Genomic DNA, 24,471 nt, shown 5'->3' on the forward strand with positions numbered 1-24,471 from the left:
TTTTTATAGCCTAAAACCTGGCCGTGGATTTTTTCGACAGATTAGTAAAGTTTGCATCAAAATCCGTTCAGCCGTTTTCATTTGTAGCGCGGTCAAATAAACAGACAAACAGATAAACAGATAAACAGACAAACAGATAAACAGACAAAAATTCTAAAAACTGTTGGAATGTGTTCTGTTATCGATTCTAAGTATCCCCAGGCAATTTTTTTTCGAATATCTTCCATGTACAGACTTTCGACCCTCTTCCGCTTTATTATATGTATAGATTAATAAATAAGTAAAACGGTTGTATTATAATAACCTACACAAACCGTACTTATATAGTCGTTACCAACACAGCTAGGTACTCATAAATCTCAAAATAAATAGGGGATTATTACTGCAATCATGCAATGTTCTGCCACCAGAGTGCAGGACTAGCCTTTTTAGTAAACCATAGAGTAACTTATACATACTGTACCTTTAACAGGTTTTTGACAAGTTTTAAGAGATAATAAAATATGACATTGATGCATCAAGGCGGTTTGCTTTGCAGAGGACCTACCGGTAAACGCGAATCCGAAAATTCGCTATCTGCCTCTTTATCGTTTGAATATGCAAGTGACAGAGATGTTAGATAAAGAAATTCTCTTGTTTCACGATAGACCCTCAGATTGTGGTAATGGCGCCCTGGCGCCCCCTACGCAGAGTTTCGCGTCATATTCCCTTTTTAGATAAGATTTAAACAATGTTAGGCTCGTTACTTTCAAATGAATAAAATATACGCGCTATAATCCGTTTATTTAACCTTTTCCTTAGCAAATAAAAAAAAAAACAGTTCAAGCTACGCTTGTGTTTAGTAGAGCAAAAAAACCGGCCAAGTGCGAGTCGGACTCGCGCACCGAGGGTTCCGTAGTTTTTAGTATTTGTTGTTATAGCGGCAATAGAAATACATCATCTGCGAAAATTTCAACTGTCTAGCTATCACGGTTCACGACATACAGCCTGGTGACAGACAGACGGACAGCGGAGTCTTAGTAATAGGGTCCCGTTTTTACCCTTTGGGTACGGAACCCTAAAATGTACAAAACATGGTAAACAAATTGTAACAAACAATATAGGTACGTTGCCAAGAAAAGGGTAACAAATTTTAAAATCATCTACTCACCAAAAGATGGCGCTAACATCAATCTTTCACAGGTACCTGGTGTTGGAGCACGTAAGCGGAGGCGAGTTATTCGACTACCTTGTGAAGAAAGGCCGGCTCACGCCCAAGGAGGCGCGGAGGTTCTTTAGACAAATTATATCTGCGCTCGACTTCTGTCACAGCCATTCTATATGGTGAGTAAATTGATCCTGAAAGAATGAATAATTAAGTAATAGATTTTTTTATGTAATAGGAAGCAAACGAGCAGACGAGCCGCCTGATGGTAAGCAGTCATCGCCGCCCATGGACATAAAGCAACACCAGAGGAGCCACTTATGCGTTGCCCACCCTTGAGTACCCTAAATACCTGCTTCTTGAAGAACCCCCTGATCGATTCGATCGGAGGCGATCGAAAACAAATTATTTCATGTGTTTCCTAATAGATGGCAGCACCATCTCTCTCACCATATCGTAATTCCGTAAGGAGGTGCAAGCACGTACTGCTCGCCCTTTAGACGTTGTCTAAGACGTCTAGCTTTTCAAAGAGTACATATATATAAGAGTACTCGAGAATTTGGGACGGGTATCGCCGTGGCCAGGCGGCCTAGAGGTGAAGACGCTGGTTCGATTCCGGCCTCGGCCACTGGGGATGTATATGTATATATATTATATGTCTTTTGTTTAGTTTAAGACATCAATTTCAGTGTATAATATTTCTGTTACAGCCACCGAGACCTAAAGCCCGAGAACCTATTACTAGACGAACGGAACAACATCAAGATAGCGGATTTCGGCATGGCATCTCTACAGCCCGCCGGTTCCATGTTAGAAACGTCGTGTGGGAGTCCGCATTATGCCTGTCCTGAAGTTATACGGGTAAGTCACAAACTACTCAACCTCTACTTTATACACCGGTGAGCTTTACTGAAGAGCCGCAAAACCACAGCTTTAGTCTCTCGTCGATCAGGGGCCTACCAGTCTAGAGTCGGCGACGTCATAATGACGTAATAATGCCGACATTATGACGTCGCTGACGTCATTTTGCTACCTGGGGTTAAACCGTTGCTGTAAAATCGCGGCATAACGGCTCGATCGTATGTCGATTAGCCGCTTGCCACTGCTAAATAATGGGGTTGGCAACTGTCAAAGGTTTGCAGAGATGGCGCCATCATAGCTTGCCCCTTTTTCTATGAGATTTTTTTTTACACAATTCTAGGGATTGACAGGGCAAGCTATGCTGGCGCCATCTGCTAATTATTTCGACCGGCCAACCCCATTGTGATTAAGTATTTAAATTTAACGATAGATATTTAAAAAAACCGGCCAAGTGCGAGTCGGGTTCGCGCACGAAGGGTTCCGTACCATTACGAAAAAACGGTAAAAATCACGTTTTTTGTATGGGAGCCCCGCTTAAATATTTATTTTATTCTGTTTTTAGTATTTGTTGTTATAGCGGCAACAGAAATACACGATCAGTGAAAATTTCAACTGTCTAGCTATCACGGTTCGTGAGAAACAGCCTGATCACAGACGGACAGACAGACAGACAGCGGAGTCTTAGTAATAGGGTCCCGTTTTTATAATTACTCTTGCTACTCACCCAAAGATGGCGCTAGTACATTCATGTAATGGGCATTTTAACGCTATGTCCTATAAGGAACAGCAACAGTAAGCTGTAGAGTGAACCCCCCCAGTGTGTTTGCAGGGGGGGGTCTCATAACGCTTACTGTACAGTCTGAGGAAAAAATATCGATCCAGACTAATGGCTCAAAAATATGTGAACACGACTTTATTGTCTATATGTACAATTTTAGAAACATTGGGAATGTATATATATTTATGCCCTTGACTGTACATACGTATTGGTCTTGGAAAAAAGAACCTTCAGGGTTTACAAAGTTGTAATAATAAAACTATAATTATACAGCAATTTATTAGTTTACAAAAGAAAATACCTACTACGTACAAACAAAATACTGCTAGAAAAGCTACAACTTAATATAAAACTACAATATTCACAAAGTCGTTTAACGGGTAATGGGTTTCTTATATAAAATAGTCTAAATTATATATTAGTTATAACACTGATGCGAACCGCACGTTGCTCCGGTGTGTGAGAGATATCACTATGCATGTATATGGCGATGTTTCGCTCGCACAACTAAATGGTCAATAAAATTAGAGACAAGACAATAATAAAGACTGCTATCCTTTTTTAACTTTTAAGGGTCTCCGGCAAGCTCGGTTCTACGTAGTTCCGCTCTCATTTTAAAACGAGTAGCTAGTTTTCTCTGAAACTTTGTACTTACAATAGGATAAGGTATATCTGTCTGAAAATAGTTTATGTAGCTTCAGATACCATAGTTAAAAAAATACAGCGAATTTACTTTTTTCATACAAAACGTGTTTTTGCTCTATTTCGTTTATTTTATAAACTGAAGCTATATAAACTAATTTCAGACCTAGATATACCTCATGTCATTGTATGTGCAAAGTTTCATTACAATCCAAAACTTAGTTTTAAAATGAAAACGAAACTCTGTTTGTATGGGAAGGTGAAATTCGGCCGATCTTGCCGGAGACTTTTAAACACATTTGAAAGTTAACTTTATATGGAAATTTAAATATGATATTAACCTAATTAAGTACATCATAATACAGCTAAATATATAGTTTCATATTCGGAACATAACGGTGTACATATTTTTTAAGGTTTCCTCTGCGCACATATATCTGCTGACAATACTCAAAACCGTAATCATGTTTCAAGAATCATGATTAAATCAAATGTAATCAATTATTTTAATTTAATTAAACCTAAAAACAATCACCCAATCAACTAAGTAAAAAACTAAATCTATTTTGTTCTTAAAAACCATTAAAAATACAAATATAATCACAGATTAAAAATGTACTGATTAGGTTTTGAGATTTCCTCCAAATGCTTATACACCGTGGCTCTGAGTAACCTGACAGATTATAACAGTTTTTTTTGTCTCCTAGCATTATCAAGAACCTATAATGTTAGTATTAAAGCCTCAACATTTTCTGTTTGACCCTATGGTTGACTGGTAGAGAATGCTGTTTGTGGAGACCAGTCTGTTTAAGTTTACACGGCCTTCATTTTACCTATGTAACTTTACTTTTGAGTGGCATTAACGTGAGGCACTTCATTCGGTTCTCGTCTGTTTGTCCGATTTAATAGAGACCCTTTACATCTCTGGATAATTTGATGATCTTTTTTATTATTATACACATTTTACCTCTGACACCTAGAGACTTTTACATCTCTAAACAATTTTAGTACTTCTGTTATTTGTATAGTTTTTATTAGTTTTTTTTTCTTGTGTAATTTGACATTTATATTTATGTTATTGTTTTTTGTAATTTTGGGTTAATTTTATTGTTTGTAAAAATTGACATGTAAAAGTGCCCCTGTGGCCTATTTGCAGTATTTGCTGAATAAATGTTTGATGTTTGATGCCATGGGGCATTAAGAATACCTTTTTTATGGGGCATTTTCTATGAAAAGGGACCTTATTGCCGATGGCGCTTACGCCGCACAGCTTCGCGCGGTATTGTACTTATATTTAAATCGGAGCATCGTTAATAATGGCGTAAGCGCCATCGACAGTAAGGTCCCTTTTTATATAAAATACCACATAAGTTTAATATAAAGTTTAAAATAAATCAATAAAGTAGGCTTTATTATATTTATCCTGTTTAGGTAACTAGATGTAAATTCTCTTTTTTTATAATAAGCAACTTCTATTTTATTGCTTGGGCTTACCGTGGGACTTAGTCAATCTGTGTAACAATAAAAAATATACAACCGCTTGACAACTAATCCCAAGAATTGACGTAGGCACTAGTTTTTACGCAAGCGACAGCCATCTGACCTTCCAAGCCAGAGGGTAAACTAGGCCTTATTGGGATTAGTCCGGTTTCCTCACGATGTTTTCCTTCACCGAAAAGCAACTGGTAAATAATTGAAATATCAAGTGATATTTCGTACATATGTTCCGAAAAACTCGTTGTCCTATAATATTTATTTATTTATTTAATTTCTTCTAAGTTCCAATCTAAGGGATGATTAACATAAAATTAATTATAACACCAAAATGCAAGAAATAATCTTTTCAAAATCTGCCAGATATCTCAGGACCAAAATGTGCTTTAATCATATAGGTTGAAAATCTTAACAAACAAGTAGGTAAAATAAAAACATGTTTTATTTTGCCACAATTAGATTCAAAACACTTTTCTTTAGGGCAAGGTAGCCCTAGGCCGATTTATGGTATTTTCGATTTGATTTTATAACAAGTAAATGTGTGGAACTGAAACTAGTGACATTACAAGACTATAACACAATTTTATCACGTTAAATAAAAAAAAATAGGCAAAGAGAACGTATAGACTTATATTGACCGGGATATAGACTGTGATTACCTATTGTTTTTGAGCTACGGGTACGGGGTGAGTACGGGTTTACCCGTGAACAAGATGCATGTAACTGCGTCGAAATATCGGGAGATCAAAAACAATACAAAAGGTAATCACGGTCTATATCCCGGTCAATATAAGTCTATTGAAACTAAACTGTTAAAGAGAAAGAATGGTGTATATCTGATGATTATCACTCTCAAAATTAAGACCTCTATAGTGATGATGTTAAACTTAAAATACGTGACTTACTTAAAGCGTTATACTGATAATATGAATATATATGTATATAATTTTAAGTTCATCAAGACATCAAGAAGACTGCGGGGAAGCAGTGGCTCCAAGTCGCACAGAACAGTGACGAATGGCGCAAAATTAAGGAGGCCTACACCCAAAGGGTAGAAAAAGGCTAAAGAGAAAGAGAGAGAGAGTTTTAAGTATGGTTTTTAGACTATGAGATACACATACCACAAATCGGCTTAGTCCCTCGCCTGTCACAATTTCAACACATATTCAATCATCATCTATCCTTTGTTTCTTGCTAGTATTAGACGGAGTTTGCGGCGGCGAATGCGTAGTCTCTCTCCTCTTTCCAGAATGTCTGGCGCAGCCTGATGTTCTCTGAGTATTCGATGACTCCCTATTAGATTCCCGAGTCGGAGAGAACTGTTTAAGCATTTCTACATCATTGAAAATAACTTGAGCGCCCCCGCCGCAAGTTGGTACAACATCGCCTTTATACAGTTTCGTTTCTAACTCACCATCTGTGTCTTGCTCTTGAGATATTAGGCAGTATTTCGACGCTTTAGAATTAGCTATGTCTTTGACGGTAGTTAGCTTGTTGACTACTTTGCTGTTGACTATGGATGGTTTCATAACGGTACCCATTGGGACGAGTTTGTTAGGAGCGTGTTCGATCCAACCTCGACCGTCGGCGGATAGTGAACGGCGGTGCCTAGGGTTGGCAACGGCTACACCGCGACGGGACGACGCTGGTGTGTCTCTAGTTTCCCTAGTATGGGGTACGGAGCTGAACGGAGTCAGTAAATGCGCTGGTAAAGCTCTAGGTGTCGACCCTGGAGTGTAGTCTCTCACAGTAGTCTGCGCTGCAAATTCTCCTGTTTGTTTCGGCTCTATATCGCCCCTGTCTAGTGCTTCAGCTATAATCCTTAAGCGATTCTCTTTATCTTCAATTGCATTGCGTAATTTCTCTTTTTCAGTGTGAATTTCCTTTGCTCGCTCATGCTCTGCCGCTATCTTGTGATTGTATTTCCTTTCTAAGATGCGCTTCATTTTCTCTTTCTCTAGCTTATTCTGGTTTAGGTGTAGCTCCTTTTCTTGCAGCTCCCTTTTCAGTGTGCTTGTGTATTCGGTCAGTTCATTGAGTTTCCGTTTGTTAGAAGTTGATTCGTTTTCGGTGGCTGTCAAACGCTCTTCTAAAGCTCTGATTCTGCGTTCAGAAGCTGCAAGCTGCCCTCTTAATGCAGCATTCTCTCCTCTTACTTCAAGCGACTGTTTCTCTAAGTCTATAAGACTTGCTCTGAACCTCTCATCTTTTAAAGCTTTACTCCGTTTCAAGGTTTCTCTCCGATCTAACCTCATCTCCAAATGGGCCATGAGTTCTTTAATAATGTGGCCAGCTTGTGAGCTATTCAGTTCTAGACTTGGGAAGTCTGGGCCAAGGCTGTAGACTAGACCTAGGTCTAGCTCAAGCTCTTTAGCGTCAGGTCTAGCTAGATTGTCTCTGGCAGTCGCAAATAGTCTGTTTGCTTTACGTCTGCCAGATACCAGGCCGATAGAGGCTGCAAAATCGTTTACTTGGGCTTTGGTTACCTCTACTTCTGCAGCCATTTCAGCAAATCTCATAACTTGGAGTGTTTCATCATAGTCCTCAGCTCTCGGGTTAGCACAAACAATCATACGTACCTGCCCTTCACCCTCAAAGAAGTTCTTGAACAGGTGAGTGATCTTGGACTCCCTGTATGGTACCATATTGTTAGCCCCAGTAGCTTGGTTCTCCCGTAAAACTTCCAGACACGTTCGGAGCGTCATTAACGACTTGTTAATGTTGCCAGCCTCCCGTAACCGCTGCCCAGTATTTTTGGTCCGATTTGTTCTTTCACTGCCAGCTAAATCAACCAAGCTTATTTGACTGATGGATAGAAACTTCTTATTCTGTATGACAGCCTCACCTACCTCGTCTACCGGTGCCTGCACCAGCCTGATGGTGAAAACCGAATGACTCCGACTTGATTCCGCATTAAGAGCTGTGTGAGCCATCCTTTTCCGTTTCAATCCTAAATAGAATGCATCAAATGCTTCCTCCGCAGACTTAATTTCAATCTCGGTGACACCATGTACGTACATGTTTTTTGCTGCATCTTCTCTGATGATTTTCGCAGGTAAATTCTTTGACACGGGCGGTCCGTCTTCCAGTAAATCAAAGACGCTGTTATTGTACACTTCTACATATGAAACAAACACTGCATACTGGTTGTCTTCGTTCAAACCATCAACTTTTGTCACCTCCATTGAAGCCATTGCTAGGTCCGGATTTGAGTTGTTTTTCTTACCTATTTTAAACTTATGTAGCTCCTGCTGTCTTTCCAACATGGCTTCCACCTCGGTTTGAATTTCGAACATGTTCATTTTGTCAGGTTTGAACACGTATTTATGCGCCTGGCATTCGTTTATAGTTTTAAATATGATGTTCAGACATCTTGGCAAAATTCCGCAATTTTGAGGCTCGCCGGTCATTGTGAAGGTTTTCCCGCTGCCGGTGACGCCGTAAGTGAATAAGAGACCATTTTTACCTTTGATTAGGCCTTCTACGAGCGGATATGCGACTTTATCGAAGACTTCTTGTTGAGGTATTTCAGGAGGGAAAACTTCTTTGAAAGTGTATTTCATCGACTTGTTGTTCTCATTTCTGTAGCTCACAGCCGTTGCTGGTGGAGTTAGGAGCACTGCTGTCGGTGAAATTATCTTCATACACGGGATATCGGATTCTCGTTGCATCGGACGTAATCTACAGAAAACTTGTACTGGATCGCGCTCGCCGTTCAAGTTTTGCTTACTCCGCGCCGGTGTACGCATCTCGTTGATTCTCTGTTTTGATTTGGCGGACTTCATTTTAATTAATGTCCGTTTTTACACTCGCAGTACGATAAATCACACTTTGTTTATAAGAATTAACGTTCAGCAATTTCGACGGTTATACGAAATCAAAGCAACCGTTGCCCGTTGATTAGATGATTAAAAGCGGACAAATTTAATATTGTCGGTTCGAGGGTCAGAAGAAGTTTGTCCCTTTTACTCTTGAGCTATTTGCACTTGGTATCTCTTTCGACTGTTGAAAAGCTTGACTCTTTAAATGGGTCGGTTAGCATTAAAAATGACGTTTACTAGCGAGGAGTGTTGCAAGCTTTTTAGTTGTTTTCCCACACGTTAAACGTACCAAACGTAAATAGACTTAGTTATTAAAAACATATTTTGAGATGTTTCTTAAGTGCTTTTTTATTGTTTTATCAAACACTATATGTTTAAATCAATAAAAACATTTGGTTGGTATTCATTGTCATTTTCCCTGGGCGTCGTACGCAACCTAACATGGCGACACTAAAAACGCACCTTTTCTTAAAATTATAAAAATCATATTATAATTGAATTTTCATTGACTATTAAATATCCTGAATTGTGAATATTTTATATCATAATAAAAACGTGTTTTAGAATTGTATTGTTAATATACTATTTATTTTCAATATAGTCGAATATAATTTTGCGTAAGAAAGATCGTGGAAAATGTTGCCACTACTATAAAATTCGTTTAAATAAGAGATAAAAATCGATAAATATGTACCGGAAGTTTACATATTTTATACTTCTATTCATTTTTTTATTTTATTCTTACTAAATTTTTTTTGCTCCATAAGTTCAAATATTATGTAACATTTTTTTTTGATATAGGGTCAAAAAATTTAAACCATTATTCTGAATTTTTAACTTAAAGAGGCGAAAGGAGATTTAGGGGGTTTCAGCTTTTGCCATATAGCAGCTCTGTATTGACAGTGACAGTCGTCGTTTCATGAAATAAACAGGAGCGAGCTGTCACTTTTTTTGCCATACTAAATTGAAACTTATCACCGAGCCAGAAAGGTGTTCGTACCAGACTAGAGAAAACGGTCCACATGAGATAGCAAAAGTGGGTCGCGGTGTCCCACTCGCACATGTTGCCAATGTTAAAAAAATACCATTTTGGTAGTATTTATATCAATAACTACTAAAATTAAATACCTTCTTATATTATTTAAGTGCTATATTCAGAGTGCGGTTCTGATATCTTTTACGTAATTTGTAAATAGTTATAATGTCAATATTATTAACTGATTTAACCAAGCATGTGCACAACAAAAAATACATTAATTTTAATATGGTAGACATTGTAGTAACTTTGAATATTAATTGGTATCCCCAACTTGATAATGAAATTTTCAAAATACATGAATGGCGGCGCTCAAGATTTATTTGCGAAATAAAGTATAAAATGGGTAAAAAATGTTGTGTGAAAGGTTGCAGAAGTTAGTTTTGTTGATTGTGGTATATCTTTTCACAGGTAAGCCTCAACTATTAAAGTTTACGATAAAAATACAAGAAAACATTGTCAAACTCATTAGGGTGACTATGATGTCGGCACGATGTGAATCGGCCTTACAGAGTTCTTATTAAGTACCTCGTACTTACTTAATGTAAAAATAAGTTTACCTAAATAAGTATATCTTTATTTCGGCATGTTTAATTATTTGTTTGATAGATAGATAGATAGATAAATGATTTATTTGTGCACGTAATGAGAGCTATATAATTGCCAAAATTTAAATCCAAAATCCTTAAATATTACAGACACATTTATACATAATATTCTATATAAGTTGAACACACATTTCCGTCAGTACACAAAGGCGGCAAATAAAAAAAAAAGTGCAATTAACTACGATGACGCTTAAAGAATAGCTGAAGTGTGCAAAAGAGAAGCCATTACGTATATGAACATATCATGAGTGCGAAAGAGGCAGACTACAAATGAAAAAAACGTGACCATTTTTAGGGTTCCGTACCCAAAGGGTAAAAACGGGACCCTATCAATAAGACTCCGCTGTCCGTCTGTCTGTCATCAGTAACAGCTTTTATAACGACTAAACTAAATTAAGTAAGGTTTTGTGAAGCGTTTTACAGAGGAGAAAAAAACTATATCCATTCTCTCTGACTTCCTATGCATGAATGAGAAAAGATCTTGGCCAAACTATACATTCCAACTTATTCTAATATCCCACATACATATGACTTATGGTCACCCTAATTAGAAAGAGATGCAACCGCCCACTTTGACTTCTCATGTGGACACACTTTTTGGCCCGTGTACTCCATCCGGTTTCTTAAAATCTAAATCCGTGGAAATAAATTATATAAAAAAAAAAGTGACAGTCGTAGTGATTATATTCTCTTTGGTGACAGTATTGACAGTTGCATGATGCATCACTGTGTAGTTGAGTTGGATTACAGTTAAATAAAAATGTTTAATAAATTTAATTTATTTTCGTTTGTATTTTTAGGGCGAGAAATACGATGGCCGAAGAGCGGACGTGTGGTCGTGCGGCGTCATCCTCTACGCGCTCCTCGTTGGCGCCCTGCCGTTTGACGATGATAATCTACGACAGTTACTTGAAAAGGTTTGTTTATTTTTGCTACGTCCAAAACCACTAAAACTTATTTAATAAAGGTAGAAAACTTGGTAAACTGCAAAATTATAATCAAATGTTTGCTTCAAGATCAGTTTTTAATCACTTTATATAATAAAATCGCTATTATAGACAGTTTTAAGCAAGTATTCAACTCGCAGATAGTTTGCAAATTGTATAAACTTATATACACTGGATAGGACCAATAAGTTGTCTAAAAATAGAACACTATCAGACAAATACCTTGCTGCAATTGTGATTAATTTAGTATTTATTGTTGCATTCTTTTTTACAAAAATATTAATCATTTTTACGGTTCCGTACCTAAAGGGTACAAACGTGACCCTATTACTAAGACTGTCCGTCTGTCCATCTGTCTGTCATCAGGCTGTATCTCATGAACCGTGATAGCTACAGTTGAAATTTTCACAGATGATGTATTTCTGTTGCCGATAGTGGCAACAGCACTATCACAGTCGCAGCGCGGCGGTTTTGATATAGATCAAAACAACAAATACCCAATGCATCATCCAAATAAATAGTATTAGGTAGTTCTAGGTATTTATTGTTTTACATATTGTACACTAACATAGATATAGGTAGCTAAATAATATGTTCGTACTAACACTGTATGGGATTTGTGCCTGAAATATATAATTTTAATTTCAATTAAAAAGTACCGAACTCTCGGTGGGCGAGTCCAACTCGCACTTGACCAGTTTTTAACCAAAACATTAGTCTGTATCTGGCGATTGCTAGCTCATTACTTGTGTGCATTTCTTAGTATGATGTCCATCGCGCGTGCGATTCAGCAGTCAGATAACTAACATTTGTAGTATATTTTGCCAGATCTGAACACACCTCAATTTCTGAGAGCCTACTGCGAACCACGTTCGACGTGTTGCCTCTCTGTAGCACTTGTAAATTCGTACGTAAGTGTGACGGGGAAGCAACACGTCAAACCGCGGTAGCGGTTCTTGGTAGTTCCTCTGTCATAGATGATATGATGTTCAAATATGATATGTTTGGTTATAGGTGAAGCGAGGTGTGTTTCACGTGCCACATTTCGTGCCGCCTGACTGCCAACAGCTGTTGCGAGGCATGATAGAAGTCAACCCTGAGAAGAGAATGACAGTAAGTCTATACAAGATTATTCATTATCTAACCAAACATCAGACAAAGGGATAAACCTCTTGCACTCTTGCACATCAAACATCAAACATTTATTCAGCAAATAGGCCACAGGGGCACTTTTACATGTAAATTTTGACAAACAATAAAATTAACCCAAAAAAGTTCTTCAAAAAAGGAGTGTACAGGTTTTTAAATGGTCGGCAACGCGCGTGTAATATCTCCGGTGTTGCAGGCGTCCATAGGCTACGGTAACTGCTTACCATCAGGCGAGCCGTATGCTTGATTGCCACCGACGTGGTATAAAAAAAATTAACCCAAAATTACAAAAAACAATTACATAAATATAAATGTCAAATTACACAAAAAAAAAACTAATAAAAAATATACAAACAACAGAAGTACTAAAATTGTTTAGAGATGTAAAAGTAGAAACAAATTTTTGTACTGACGGAATGAAAAACAAGTCAACATGAGAATATTTGTCATTGTAATTTTTACACGCTCTTACGATAAATCTGTTCTTTGCGTAAGTGGTTCGATGGAAAGGGACAGCGAATAATTTAGTTTACTTAGTTTATCTCCTTTAATCTTTCGAGACCCGGACCCATATTCTAGTAAATATAGTAAATATGGCTACCCAGGGAGCCGACGGATCTCGAAAGGTTAAATAGTAAAACCAAGAACATTTAGGTTTTCTCTTTTGTCTCCCCTTGCAGTTTAGCTTCCTTGTTGTCTCCCCACAACTCCTTATTAACCTTTTCGACGCCGTTTCAAATACAAAAACTGTCACTCGGAGCCCCCGTCACCGAAGTGTCAAAACTGAAATTGAACTTTATGCACATGCACGTAGGTCTATGTTGCTCTGTGGTCTGTGACCGATTAATCCGTCTTTGGCGTTGGACCTGCGGTGCCGATATATCGGTCATTGGCGTCTAAAAGGTTAAAAGTAGATGTTTGAATAGCTAGTAGCTCCAGATAGCTTTCATATTGAATTATATTTAAACAGCTTGCGGAAATAACCCGACACGGCTGGGTGACTGCAGGAGGACGGGGTGAATTAGAACAAGAACTGCCTATGATGGAGGTGGTTCAGACCAGGGTACTACCCAGTGCTGAAGCTATAGACCCTGACGTTCTACAGGTACTTATAAACTATATTGGTATCCTATACCGGGACCAACGCCGAAATCGCGAAAAAAAAATTTGGCTGTTTCATACATTTTGGCTTGTCCGTTTTTTATGGGAGGGTAAAAATTTTTTTCGCGATTTCGTGGTTGGTCCTGAAGGATTTCGTGGTTTTAATTAGTGATTGAGAAAGAAAAGCTTGTACTTTTTACATAACGGTATATTGCACAGCATTTGACAGATGACAATACAAAAAGGCGCCAGAGGCGACAAAAAAAAAAAAACTGGCTGCGTTCTAAAACAACTTAACACCCACCCCTAGAACGCAAGCCTATTCTTGCTAAACAATATGACATCTTATTGGTGGTTACACCTTTTGTAAAAATGTCGGCTAACATTTCATCACCCTTACAATAACAAAATTTTATCTTAGAATTACAAACATGTTCTTTAAGAAAATGATAACGAATATCAATGTGTCTTGATCTAGGCAAATAACAATCATTTAAAGAAAGTTTTATCGCACTTTGGTTATCACTGAAAATGGTGAGGGGCTTGTTCAGACATTGGCCAAGCTCTGCGCTAAGCTGTCTCAACCATAGCGCCTCCTGAGTAGCTGAGGACATCGCCATGTACTCCGCTTCGGCTGTCGACAGGGCCACAGTCTGCTGCTTACGCGATGACCAGGAAATGGCACCGCCCTGTAACATAAAGATGTAGCCCGTGCAGGATTTGCGGTCTACTACATCTGCAGCCCAATCTGCATCGCAGTATCCTGTGATGTTTGAGTCACCATTCTTGGTATAGCTCAGTCTGAGATCCTTGGTGCCTTGCAAGTATCTGAACAGTCTTTTAACTGCAGTCACATGTTCAGTCTTCGGTTCTGCATTGTATCGACTCAGTGCATTGACTGCAAATGAGATATCGGGTCTTGTAGCTTGAGCTATGTAGAGAAGACAGCCAATAACTTGCCGGTATGGATACTTATTGTCTGGTTCTGCATCTTGGCTAAACTTGATGGCAGGTTCTATAGGCGTTTTTACAGCCTTGCACTCTGACATCCCAAATCTATCTAGTATATCATTAATATATTTTTCCTGATCCAACATAACTGTATCTCCTTGTCTTGTAATGTTGAATCCTAGGCACTGGCTAGCTTTTCCTAAATCTTTCATCTCAAAATGTTTCATCAACTTCTGCTTTAACATATCCTTGACATCTTGTTGAGATGTAAAAATAAGTAGGTCATCGACCCATACTGCAATGAAAGTATTTCTCTCTTCATTGAAATAAACACATGGATCAGTCTTAGACTGCTGCATTCCAATATTTTGTAGTACACAATTCAGTTTCATATTCCATAAGCGGCTAGCTTGCTTTAGACCGTATATAGACTTATGTAAACAGCACACTTGAGATCCCTGCACATATCGTTCCGGTTGTACCATGTAAATATCAGTATCTATCTCTCCCTGTAGAAATGCAGAAACAGCATCCATCTGATCAATATCCATGCTATATTTTGCCGCTAGAGCAAACAGGTAGCGTATGGTTGTATACCTTACTACTGGTGAGTAAATCTCCTCGTAGTCTATCCCTTTCCTTTGAGCGAATCCTTTTATGACAAGTCTGGCCTTGAAACGTGTAACCTCTCCAGCCTGGTCAGTTTTAGTTTTGAATACCCATTTGGAAGGTAAGGCCCTCTTATTGGTTGGAAGATCAGTCAAGCTCCATGTGTTGTTCTTCATCAGGGAGCTGTACTCTTCGTCCATGGCCTTTTTCCATTCAGCAGCATGTGGAGACGACATGGCTTCTTCTACTGACTGTGGATCAGACAAATTAGTGAAGAAACAGAACAGACTATTCTCATTAGCTTTCTTACGGGGCCTTAGAGTTATTTTCTTGTCTTGATTTTGTAATGGACTTGTATTTACCGGGGGATAATAGGTTTCATCAAGATCATCTGTATCAGTCTGATATTCACTATTGAAATCTTCACTATTATTATTATCCTTTACAAGCTCTGTAGCCTTACCTTTGCTGCCTGGTGTACCATTGGAGTTTGTCGGACTCAAATGATCTGCGGTGCTACCTTTAGAGCTGTCATCACTGGTCCCTGGGCTCTTCTGCTTGTCAGAGGAACTACTGGAGCTGACTGATGACGTGTTTTCTTCTCCTTGGAGATCAACTGAAACAGTGTTTTCATAAAACATGTTATTTGGACAATTTTCATGAAAAATAACATCCCTGCTCTTGATGATTTTTCTACTAATTGGATCTAATAGCCGGTATCCTTTTGAGTTCTCACAGTATCCCACTAGTATCAACTTTGTCGATTTCTTGTCCCATTTTTGTCTCTTCTGTTTGGGTATATGGACCATGGCCTCCGTGCCAAATATTCTAATATGGGACAGGTTAGGTTTACGCCCATACCACATTTCATATGGAGTCTTACCTTCCAGGCTCCTAGACGGGGAGCGGTTTGTGATATAGGCAGCTGTGGCTATGGCCTCGGCCCAGTACCTCGGCTCCAGTTTGGCGTAAAACAACATACATCTTGCCCGTTCAACAAGTGTGCGATTCCCGCGTTCTGATAATCCATTGTGCTCAGCTGTATACGGTGTTGTAGTCTGATGGATAATACCATTACTACTTAAATATTTTTCAAAATGATTATTGCAGTACTCTTTGCCTCCATCTGTGCGAATCATCTTGATTTTTCTTTCAAGCTGTAGTTCAACTCTAGCCTTAAAATCTTTAAATACTTCCAAAATATTCAATTTATCTTTCAAAAAATACAAATGAAACATACGAGTGTAGTCATCAACAAAAGTGATAAAATACTTCATACCTGACACTGATTGATGTTCCATCGGCCCACACAAGTCAGAATGTATGAGCTCAAGAGGCTGTGTGGCTCTGGAACCCACCTTGTTGAACGGCAGTCTTGTCTGTTTTCCTTCTGCACAGTGAGTACATCTGATATTGTCACTTTTTGATTCTATAGTCACACCCTCGGCAGCAACAGGCAGCTTATTGACATCGGATACATTTAAATGTGCCATTCGTAAATGCCATAAAAAGGTATTGTCAACATTACCTTTGGCTGTAGAAAATTGTGCAGTTTCATAGGTATTGGCTGTATCTAGCAAGTACAGCCTATTTATCTGTGTTCCTGTGCAGATGATCTTTCCTTCTGCATTCAGAACATGGCATCCTTTTTCAAAAAATCTCACTTCATAACCATTCTTTGTTATGCTACTCACCGATATCAAATTAGGACCAAGTGAAGAATCCCTCCTTTACTCAACTTGACATCAACACTGCCGGCTCCCAATACAGGTAATGATGCTTTGTTACCTACAGTGATTGAAGTTACCGGTGCTTTGCCAATATTATACATTAGGTCTTTTCTAGCTGTCATAGTCATCGAGGCCCCTGAGTCTATGAACCAATCATTGCTACTTTTTCCTCCTAAAGATGCCGTAAACGCTGCCACAAAATTTGTACTATCTCCACTCTTCTGCTGTTTGTGTGTCGTTTTCTTAGGATTCTTGCAAAACTTAGCATAATGGCCATGCTTGTTGCAGCTGTAACATCTAGGACCCTTAGGTTTGACAGACTGATGGTCCTGCTTAGTCTTCTTAGAGTTTGTGTATAAGGCAGCGCCCGAGTCTGTTGATTTAATTTCTTGTAAAAGTTTTGTTTTCACAAGATCAGCGCTAATTTCCACACCTGAACTTTCGAGCCCCATTATCATGGGCATGTAGACTTCTGGTAGACCAGCTAGCATTAGTGTGCCGAGCCATTCATCATTAACGTCAAACCCAATATTGCGAAGTTTGTGAGCGGTTGTCATTATTTTACTAATATAGTCTTCAACACTATTGCTTGACTCCAAAGATGTGTTCACCAGGTCCTTAAGCAGGCCTACTTTTCTTGACAGCCCTTTGTCATCAAAGGCCTTTTGTAAGTTTTCCCACACTTGTTTTGCCGTTTTGCAATCTTGTACATGAATATAGTTCTGAGGATCCAACAGCAGAATCAACTTAGCTTTGGCTTTCATGTCCTTTTTGGCGTCCACCGGTTAGCTTGCGTCACCAGGTTGCACGGACTCCCAAAGATCCTCATGCTCCAAATACGTCTTCATACTAAATTTCCAAGTTGCAAAGTTGTCACGGCCGGTCAATTTCTCTAAATTGAACAAGTTTGTGCCCATCTTGACGTCCAAATATCGGTATAATTGCTGTTTCGTTGTATTACGACGATCTGCAGTCGATATACCCGGCGACTGTATCGTTGTACTGTACGAACAATATATTCTTGAAATACTTCGGATTTTCCTTCAACTACTGATCACTCCTACTGATTAGCAACCACGCTCTGCTACCATGAAGGATTTCGTGGTTTTAATTAGTGATTGAGAAAGAAAAGCTTGTACTTTTTACATAACGGTATATTGCACAGCATTTGACAGATGACAATACAAAAAGGCGCCAGAGGCGACAAAAAAAAAAACTGGCTGCGTTCTAAAACAACTTAACAGGTCCCATAGTAAAAGTTGCTCAGTATGATCCCAAAACCTGCCTGACAACGGGATTGCACTTATTTTTTAGCCACCCTGTATAAAGGCGGGATTCACCATATTCGCACACTGGCGGAATTCCGCCTTTAGATAGAGTGTCCTTAAAGCCAACAACACAATACACATGGGGGATGTTAATAAAATCATGCCTTAACAGTAGCGTAACTAGGGGGGGTGGGGGGGCAGAGGGGGCAAGTGCCCCGGGCGCCATCCAGGGGGGGGGGGCGCCAAATGGGCAAAAGGCAGCAGCAGGGAAACTTTAGTCGTCAGGGGGCGCAAATTTGTTGACTGCCCCGGGCGCCATATCCTCTAGCTACGCCGCTGGCCGTATCAATCAACTGTCTGCACTGCACTTCAAAATGTAAAAAACCGGCCAAGTGCGAGTCGGACTCGCGCACGAAGGGTTCCGCACCATTACGCAAGAAACGTCAAAAAAATCACGTTTGTTGTATGGGAGCCACACTTAAATATACACTTATATATGTGACGTTTTCAACCAAAAGGTACCACACTGTCGGTTGTCGATAAGGTTGATTTCTAATTGAAGCTATATGGAAATAGCGGCTTACTGACAAGCGACAATAAGTACCCTTTTAATTGAAAATGGCACATATTATTCTGTTTTTAGTATTTGTTGTTATAGTGGCAACAGAAATACATCATCTGTGAAAATTTCAACTGTCTAGCTATCACGGTTCATACGATACAGCCTGGTGACAGACAGACGGACAGTGGAGTTTCAGTAATAGGGTCCCGTTTTTACCCTTTGGGTACGGAACCCTAAAAACCTCAACCTCCCGTGCGTTTTGCGACAGACGCCATTATCCCTACTCTAGGCTAAGATAAATATTGTCCGCTGCGCAAGTGGCCTAAGGGTTATGGCATCACCCGCGAAAGCTAAAGACGCCGGTTCGATTCCAGCAAGACAGGTCTAGGTGCTTAATTAGAGTTCCGTACCCAAAGGGTAAAAACGGGACCCTATTACTAACACTCCACTGTCCGTCTGTCATCAGGCTGTATCTCATGAACCGTGATAGCTAGACAGTTCAAATTTTCACAGATGATGTATTATACATTACTTTATACATGATTTGTATTGCAGGCTATATGCAGTTTAGGCTGTTTCAAACAACGGGACAAGTTAATTCAGGAGCTACTCAGTTCACAGTAAGTTATTTGCGTTTTATATGTATGTATGATGCTTGTATTGCGTAGTAATATTATTTTAAATAAATAAAATTTGCTACTTGACAATAGATGTCGCGGCAAACGGAAAGTCTAATGCTCAACGATTTTCAGCTAATATTATAACCGGATTAACCGGAACTCTATTTTCAATTCCTTCTGCTTGTAATATTAGTTATAAATTGTTGAGCAATACACTTTTCGTCAGTCGCGACACAAGTGACATCTAGTGTCGAGTAGCAGTACTGATAGTTCCGCTACTTGACGCTAGATGTGGACTACGAAAATAATAGTCTTTTTTGTAACAAAACCGATATAACTATAAAACTCCCGTGACACTTAAAAATTATAATTATTTTATAACGGGTCACTCACGTATTATTAAGTCGAATAGCTCGACATGTTTCGATCCAATTTACGAGGATTTTCGAGCTATTCGGCTTAATAATAATAATACGTGAGTGACCCGTTTTAAAATAAAAAATATTCTTTATTCAAATAGGCCTAGCAACAAGCACTTTGAAATTGTCAAGTTTTACAAATATTACCTTAATCTAAATATCAGAGCAATTTATTGATGCAGTTATTATTATTCTTAAAAACATTGAATTATTATAGATATGTCAAACTTAATAATAAGAATTCACAAAAGAATCGTCAAACACCAACATTCAGAATCAGAATCAGAATCAGAATGCATTTATTCGTTATAACATAGGTACATTGTATTGGTCTTATAGTTAGAGCATATTGCGAACGCTATGTTTTGCCGCTAGGCGTACGAATTTGTTTACCTATATAAACTAAGTTAAACATGCGCTAGTCTAAGGTATTCATGCTTCAATAATCAAATCAATTACAAAAATAATAAATAAGAACAGAAAGATAATTCACAATAATAATAAAATTTAAAACAATAAATATTAAAGAATGTCAACAATGAAAATTTCAAAGAAAACTACAAAAGAATTACAAAAATAGAAAAACGAGCTATAAATTATTATCATTCAAGAACTGCTGTACGCTATAGTAACATTTCTTGATTAGCAGTGATTTTAAAGTCTTCTTAAAATGTACAATATACATTGTAAAACCGATATATTGTGTGAGCACTCCATGTCTTCTTAATTCTCTTTGCTAATTATAATCATTTTATTGGTATGTAAAAGCACTTTTGGTGGCCTAATTGCTTAATTAATTTATTACTACGTAGTAAATAAAAGCAAAAAATAACTAACACTCAATTTTATAGAATAAAGTATATAATAAATTTAAAAGTGGAAAAATTACTGCCTTGGGTGAGACTTGAACTCACGGCCTCTGGATTCGAGTTCAAGTCTCACCCAAGGCAGTAATTTTTCCACTTTTAAATTTATTCTAAGCTTAATAGCATCGATCGCAGACGTTTCTGCTTGTTAAAAATTAATAAAGTATATAATTTTTTCGCAGCCATAACACGGAGAAAGTAATATACTTTCTACTGCTGGAACGTAAAAGAAGGAGACCAGCGCGAGACGACGAGCCAAGACCACAACCCGCACCGCCAGCGCCCGACCCGCCTCGCAAGCGCCTGGACACGTGCAGAGTGAGTTGAGACAATAGTCCACTAGATGGCGCTGTACGGGGCGGCGTGATTCCTACATCGCGCTAACAGTGTGTCGACGTAGAATACATAAATAGGTATTCTAGTGTCAATGTCAAGATTTTTAGGGTAAAGAGAAATAGGGCCGGGGAATTGTCCGGCCGACTCTAATTCCGATGTTAAAAAAAAAAAAAAGTCAAGATGGTATTAGGGGTCATCCATTAATTACATCACACGTTTAGGGTGGGGGAGAGGGTCAAGAAAATGTGACGAGGGGGTAGTGGGAGGGGTCAGAAAACCTCGAAATTCGTGTGACGTAATTAATGGATGAACCCTTGGGTGTTTTTTCTTGCTTCTAAATCGTAAGATACGGAGACCTTAACCCTACCCGCCTCGCAAGCGCCTGGACACGTGCAGATTAAGTAAAGTTTACCCAATTGTATGCTAGAGGGCGTTGTACAGGTACGTGTGATTTCTACATCGCGCTAACGGTGTGTCGACGTAGAATACTTAAGTACGGTGTACGTCTTTCGGTCACCATACTCAAAGAGGATATAATACGATAGATCGGTACTGTAAGAGTAAATTTTGTAACCACTGTAAATTCACTGCCATCTATCGACTTACTTTAAAACTAAAAATATGGATTTATAAAAATACGTTAAAATGTATTTTAATATGGATAAATGTTTTTATATGATTTTGACCCATGTTTTTTCACTGATATGAGTTAAAATTGTTATATAACAAACGAAACTGTCAACGCCCTCTATACGAGAGTAGGCCAAAGGTAGTAGCGCCATCTGATCGAGAATCAAATTTTCGTGATTTTCGAGGCACGTTTTTTCCTTAGACTGTATCCATCTATTGCTCTTTGGAATAGACTTATCAGTTCTCTATTATAGTACTAGCTTTTGCCCGCGACTTCGTCTGCGTGGAATTAGTAATTTGGATACCTTAATTCTTAAACAAATCTGCTTTTTAATCCATCCTTTTTTCACCCCCAAATTGGTCCACACTATATATTTCCACCCCATTTTTTACACCCTTAAGGGATGATTTCGGGGATAAAAGTTATTCTAAATCCTTCCCCACAGCTTAAACTATCCCCATTCAAATTTCCACCCCCTTTTCACCCCCGTGAGGGGTGAGTTCTGGGATAAAAAGTATCCTATGTCCTTCCCCGGGACTCAAACTATCTGTATACCAAATTTCAACTAAATCGGTTCAGCGGTTTAAACGTGAAGAGGTAACACACAGACAGACAGACAGACAGACAGACTTTCGCATTTATAATATCAGTATGGATAGTATGTTTATTGGTTTGTTTACGTGTCTTTTTATTTCTCAGGTGAACGGTCAATCTGCACATTTCGGTCAAATCAGCGAGGGATCGCCAATCACACCCCGCCGGTCACAATTCAGGTGCGACCATATTTCGTTTTGGTGAGACCCATTTTCAATTTCTGTGATACTATTTTAGGTAGATTATTCTTAAAATTGTTTTGTACGATAATTTTTTAGGGTTCCGTACCCAAAGGGTAAAAACCGTCCGTCTGTCACCAGTCTGTATCTCATGAACCGTGATAGGTAGACAGTTGAAATTTTCACAGATGATGTATTTCTGTTGCCGCTATAACAACAAATACTAAAAAGTACGGAACCCTCCGTGCGCGAGTCCGACTCGCACTTGGCCGGTTTTTTTTGACATAAAGGAGGATGGGCAGATTTGTATGGACATTGGCCCATGAACGACATACCATCGGAAAGGTTTTTTTTACATACTTCATTATTGGGGTTTCGTACCCAAGGGGTAAAAACGGGACCCTATTACTAAGACTCCACTGTCTGTCTGTCCGTCTGTCACCAGGCTGTATCTCATGAACCGTGATAGCTAGACAGTAGAAATTTTCACAGATGATGTATTTCTGTGGCCGCCATAGCAACAAATACTAAAAACAGTAGGTATAAAATAAATATTTAAGCGGGGCTCCCATACAACAAACGTGATTTTTTTGCTGTTTTTTGCACAATGGTACGGAACCCTACGTGCGCGAGTCCGACTCGCACTTGGTCGGTTTTTTTGTACGCCTTGTCAAAAAAAAAAAGATAACGGATAAAAAACTAAAATATCAAGCTATATTGAGCAGAGTATGTTATATTTGGTTGGTCATTCTAAATACGATCTTATTTATTAGCTTATAAAGTTGACTTTAGCACGTTTTATTATGGCTGTGGGCTAATTTTAAGCAGAAGTCCTTTGACTCTCTGAGGGTCCAGTATAACAACATTTTCAGTGCCCTGGTGAGGCTCCCGCAATACTGTAGTGCCTCTGGCATGTTTGCGGACGCGCACGTAGATGATTTTTATGCCATTATGCGGAAAAATATAGCATCAGTGGTACACCGTATACGTGGGAGCTCCAACGGGATCCTGAAAATGATAGCCAACAGGTTAGATTCGGTTGTTTTGGGACGGTATATCGAATTGCATGTTCACAAACATGCAGTTCGATAGATCGGCCACAATAATTTGTAATTTATTAGTGTGTAGTTTCATGTGTGTAATTTAGTGTAGGTACTGTTCTGTAACATAACATAGCCTGTAAGTTAATACTAACAACTATGGACTGTAACTGTCTGAAAATAAATTATTATTTTTTTTATTTTTTTTTATTTTTTTTTTATTATGTTGTGTCAGGTCGGCGTCGCGGCGCGAGGGCCGCAGCTCGCCGCAGCTGGCCGCCAGCCCGCCGAGTGAGTATACACCTTACTTACATACATATAAGGTCTTTAACACAAATAAATATACCATAGAAGACGCAAATGCATCTACTTCGGGGAGTGCGCACAGGAACTGCACGACCTGATCCCACCTTCCCCTTTCCATCATCGGACATCCAGGCGCGGGGAGCGTATGCACCCGTTCGTGGTCCACATTCCATTCGTTCGGACGAAACGTTTTGCCTCCTCCTTTTTGGTACGGACGGCTAAGGAATGGAATGCGCTCCCGCCATCTGTATTCCCTGATCAATATGACCTCGGTCTCTTTAAAACAAGAGTGAATAGGCTGTTACTGAACCGGTGAGCTCCATCTTAGGCCCTGTCTTCACTTTCCATCAGGTGTGACTAGGGCCAATCGCCGATCAGTTTATAATAAAAAAAAAAAAAAAAAACTTCGCGTGTCCGAACCCCGACCAAGCGTCGAGGTTGACCGTGGCTCTTTACAGTACACGCGCGTCAGTTGTTGCGGCCGGACGTCCGTGAAAACTTAAAAAATGCTTCGTTGCATGATAAGTAACTGCAACAGCCCAAAAATTGCGAGCAAGAAAAGGCAAGAACATATTATTTATTTCCTATCACTGATAAGTAATTTTAAAATTATATTATGCGTTAATTTTGTATGAAAACGTTGGCACGCTTGGTTTCAATACAAATCGTGGTATTTGCGTCATCTAGCGTATATATTAAATCTGTGGTCTATAGTCTGTTACTAGTCCTATAATTAGTTTATGTAGTTTCAGATACCAAAGTAATAAATAAAAAAAATA

The 24,471-nt window shown here is 38.8% G+C and overlaps 2 protein-coding genes across 2 annotated transcripts in view; one reads left to right on the top strand and one right to left on the bottom strand.

The window, feature by feature from the left end:
• LOC134753660 (serine/threonine-protein kinase BRSK2) overlaps positions 1–24,471 on the top strand; it is an 83,292-nt gene that overhangs the window by 18,122 nt on the left and 40,699 nt on the right. Inside the window, exons 5-13 of the mRNA XM_063689601.1 lie at positions 1,183–1,323; positions 1,855–2,005; positions 11,185–11,301; positions 12,346–12,444; positions 13,451–13,585; positions 19,257–19,321; positions 20,789–20,924; positions 22,273–22,346; positions 23,622–23,677. Of these exons, the coding sequence (XP_063545671.1) occupies positions 1,183–1,323; positions 1,855–2,005; positions 11,185–11,301; positions 12,346–12,444; positions 13,451–13,585; positions 19,257–19,321; positions 20,789–20,924; positions 22,273–22,346; positions 23,622–23,677 (974 nt within the window). The remainder of the gene's footprint in view (positions 1–1,182; positions 1,324–1,854; positions 2,006–11,184; positions 11,302–12,345; positions 12,445–13,450; positions 13,586–19,256; positions 19,322–20,788; positions 20,925–22,272; positions 22,347–23,621; positions 23,678–24,471) is intronic.
• LOC134753642 (kinesin-like protein KIF23) lies at positions 3,054–8,918 on the bottom strand. The gene has a single exon (XM_063689578.1). The coding sequence runs from the start codon at positions 8,702–8,704 to the stop codon at positions 6,086–6,088; it is 2,619 nt and encodes an 872-aa protein (XP_063545648.1). The 5' UTR covers positions 8,705–8,918; the 3' UTR covers positions 3,054–6,085.

This window comes from Cydia strobilella, chromosome 27, assembly GCF_947568885.1.
Source record: "Cydia strobilella chromosome 27, ilCydStro3.1, whole genome shotgun sequence".
In the NCBI taxonomy this organism is placed as follows: domain Eukaryota; kingdom Metazoa; phylum Arthropoda; class Insecta; order Lepidoptera; family Tortricidae; genus Cydia; species Cydia strobilella.

Bases quoted from the DNA above. Each gene is read 5' to 3' on its own strand.
- LOC134753642 (XM_063689578.1), bottom strand. From the start codon at position 8,704: ATGAAGTCCGCCAAATCAAAACAGAGAATCAACGAGATGCGTACACCG.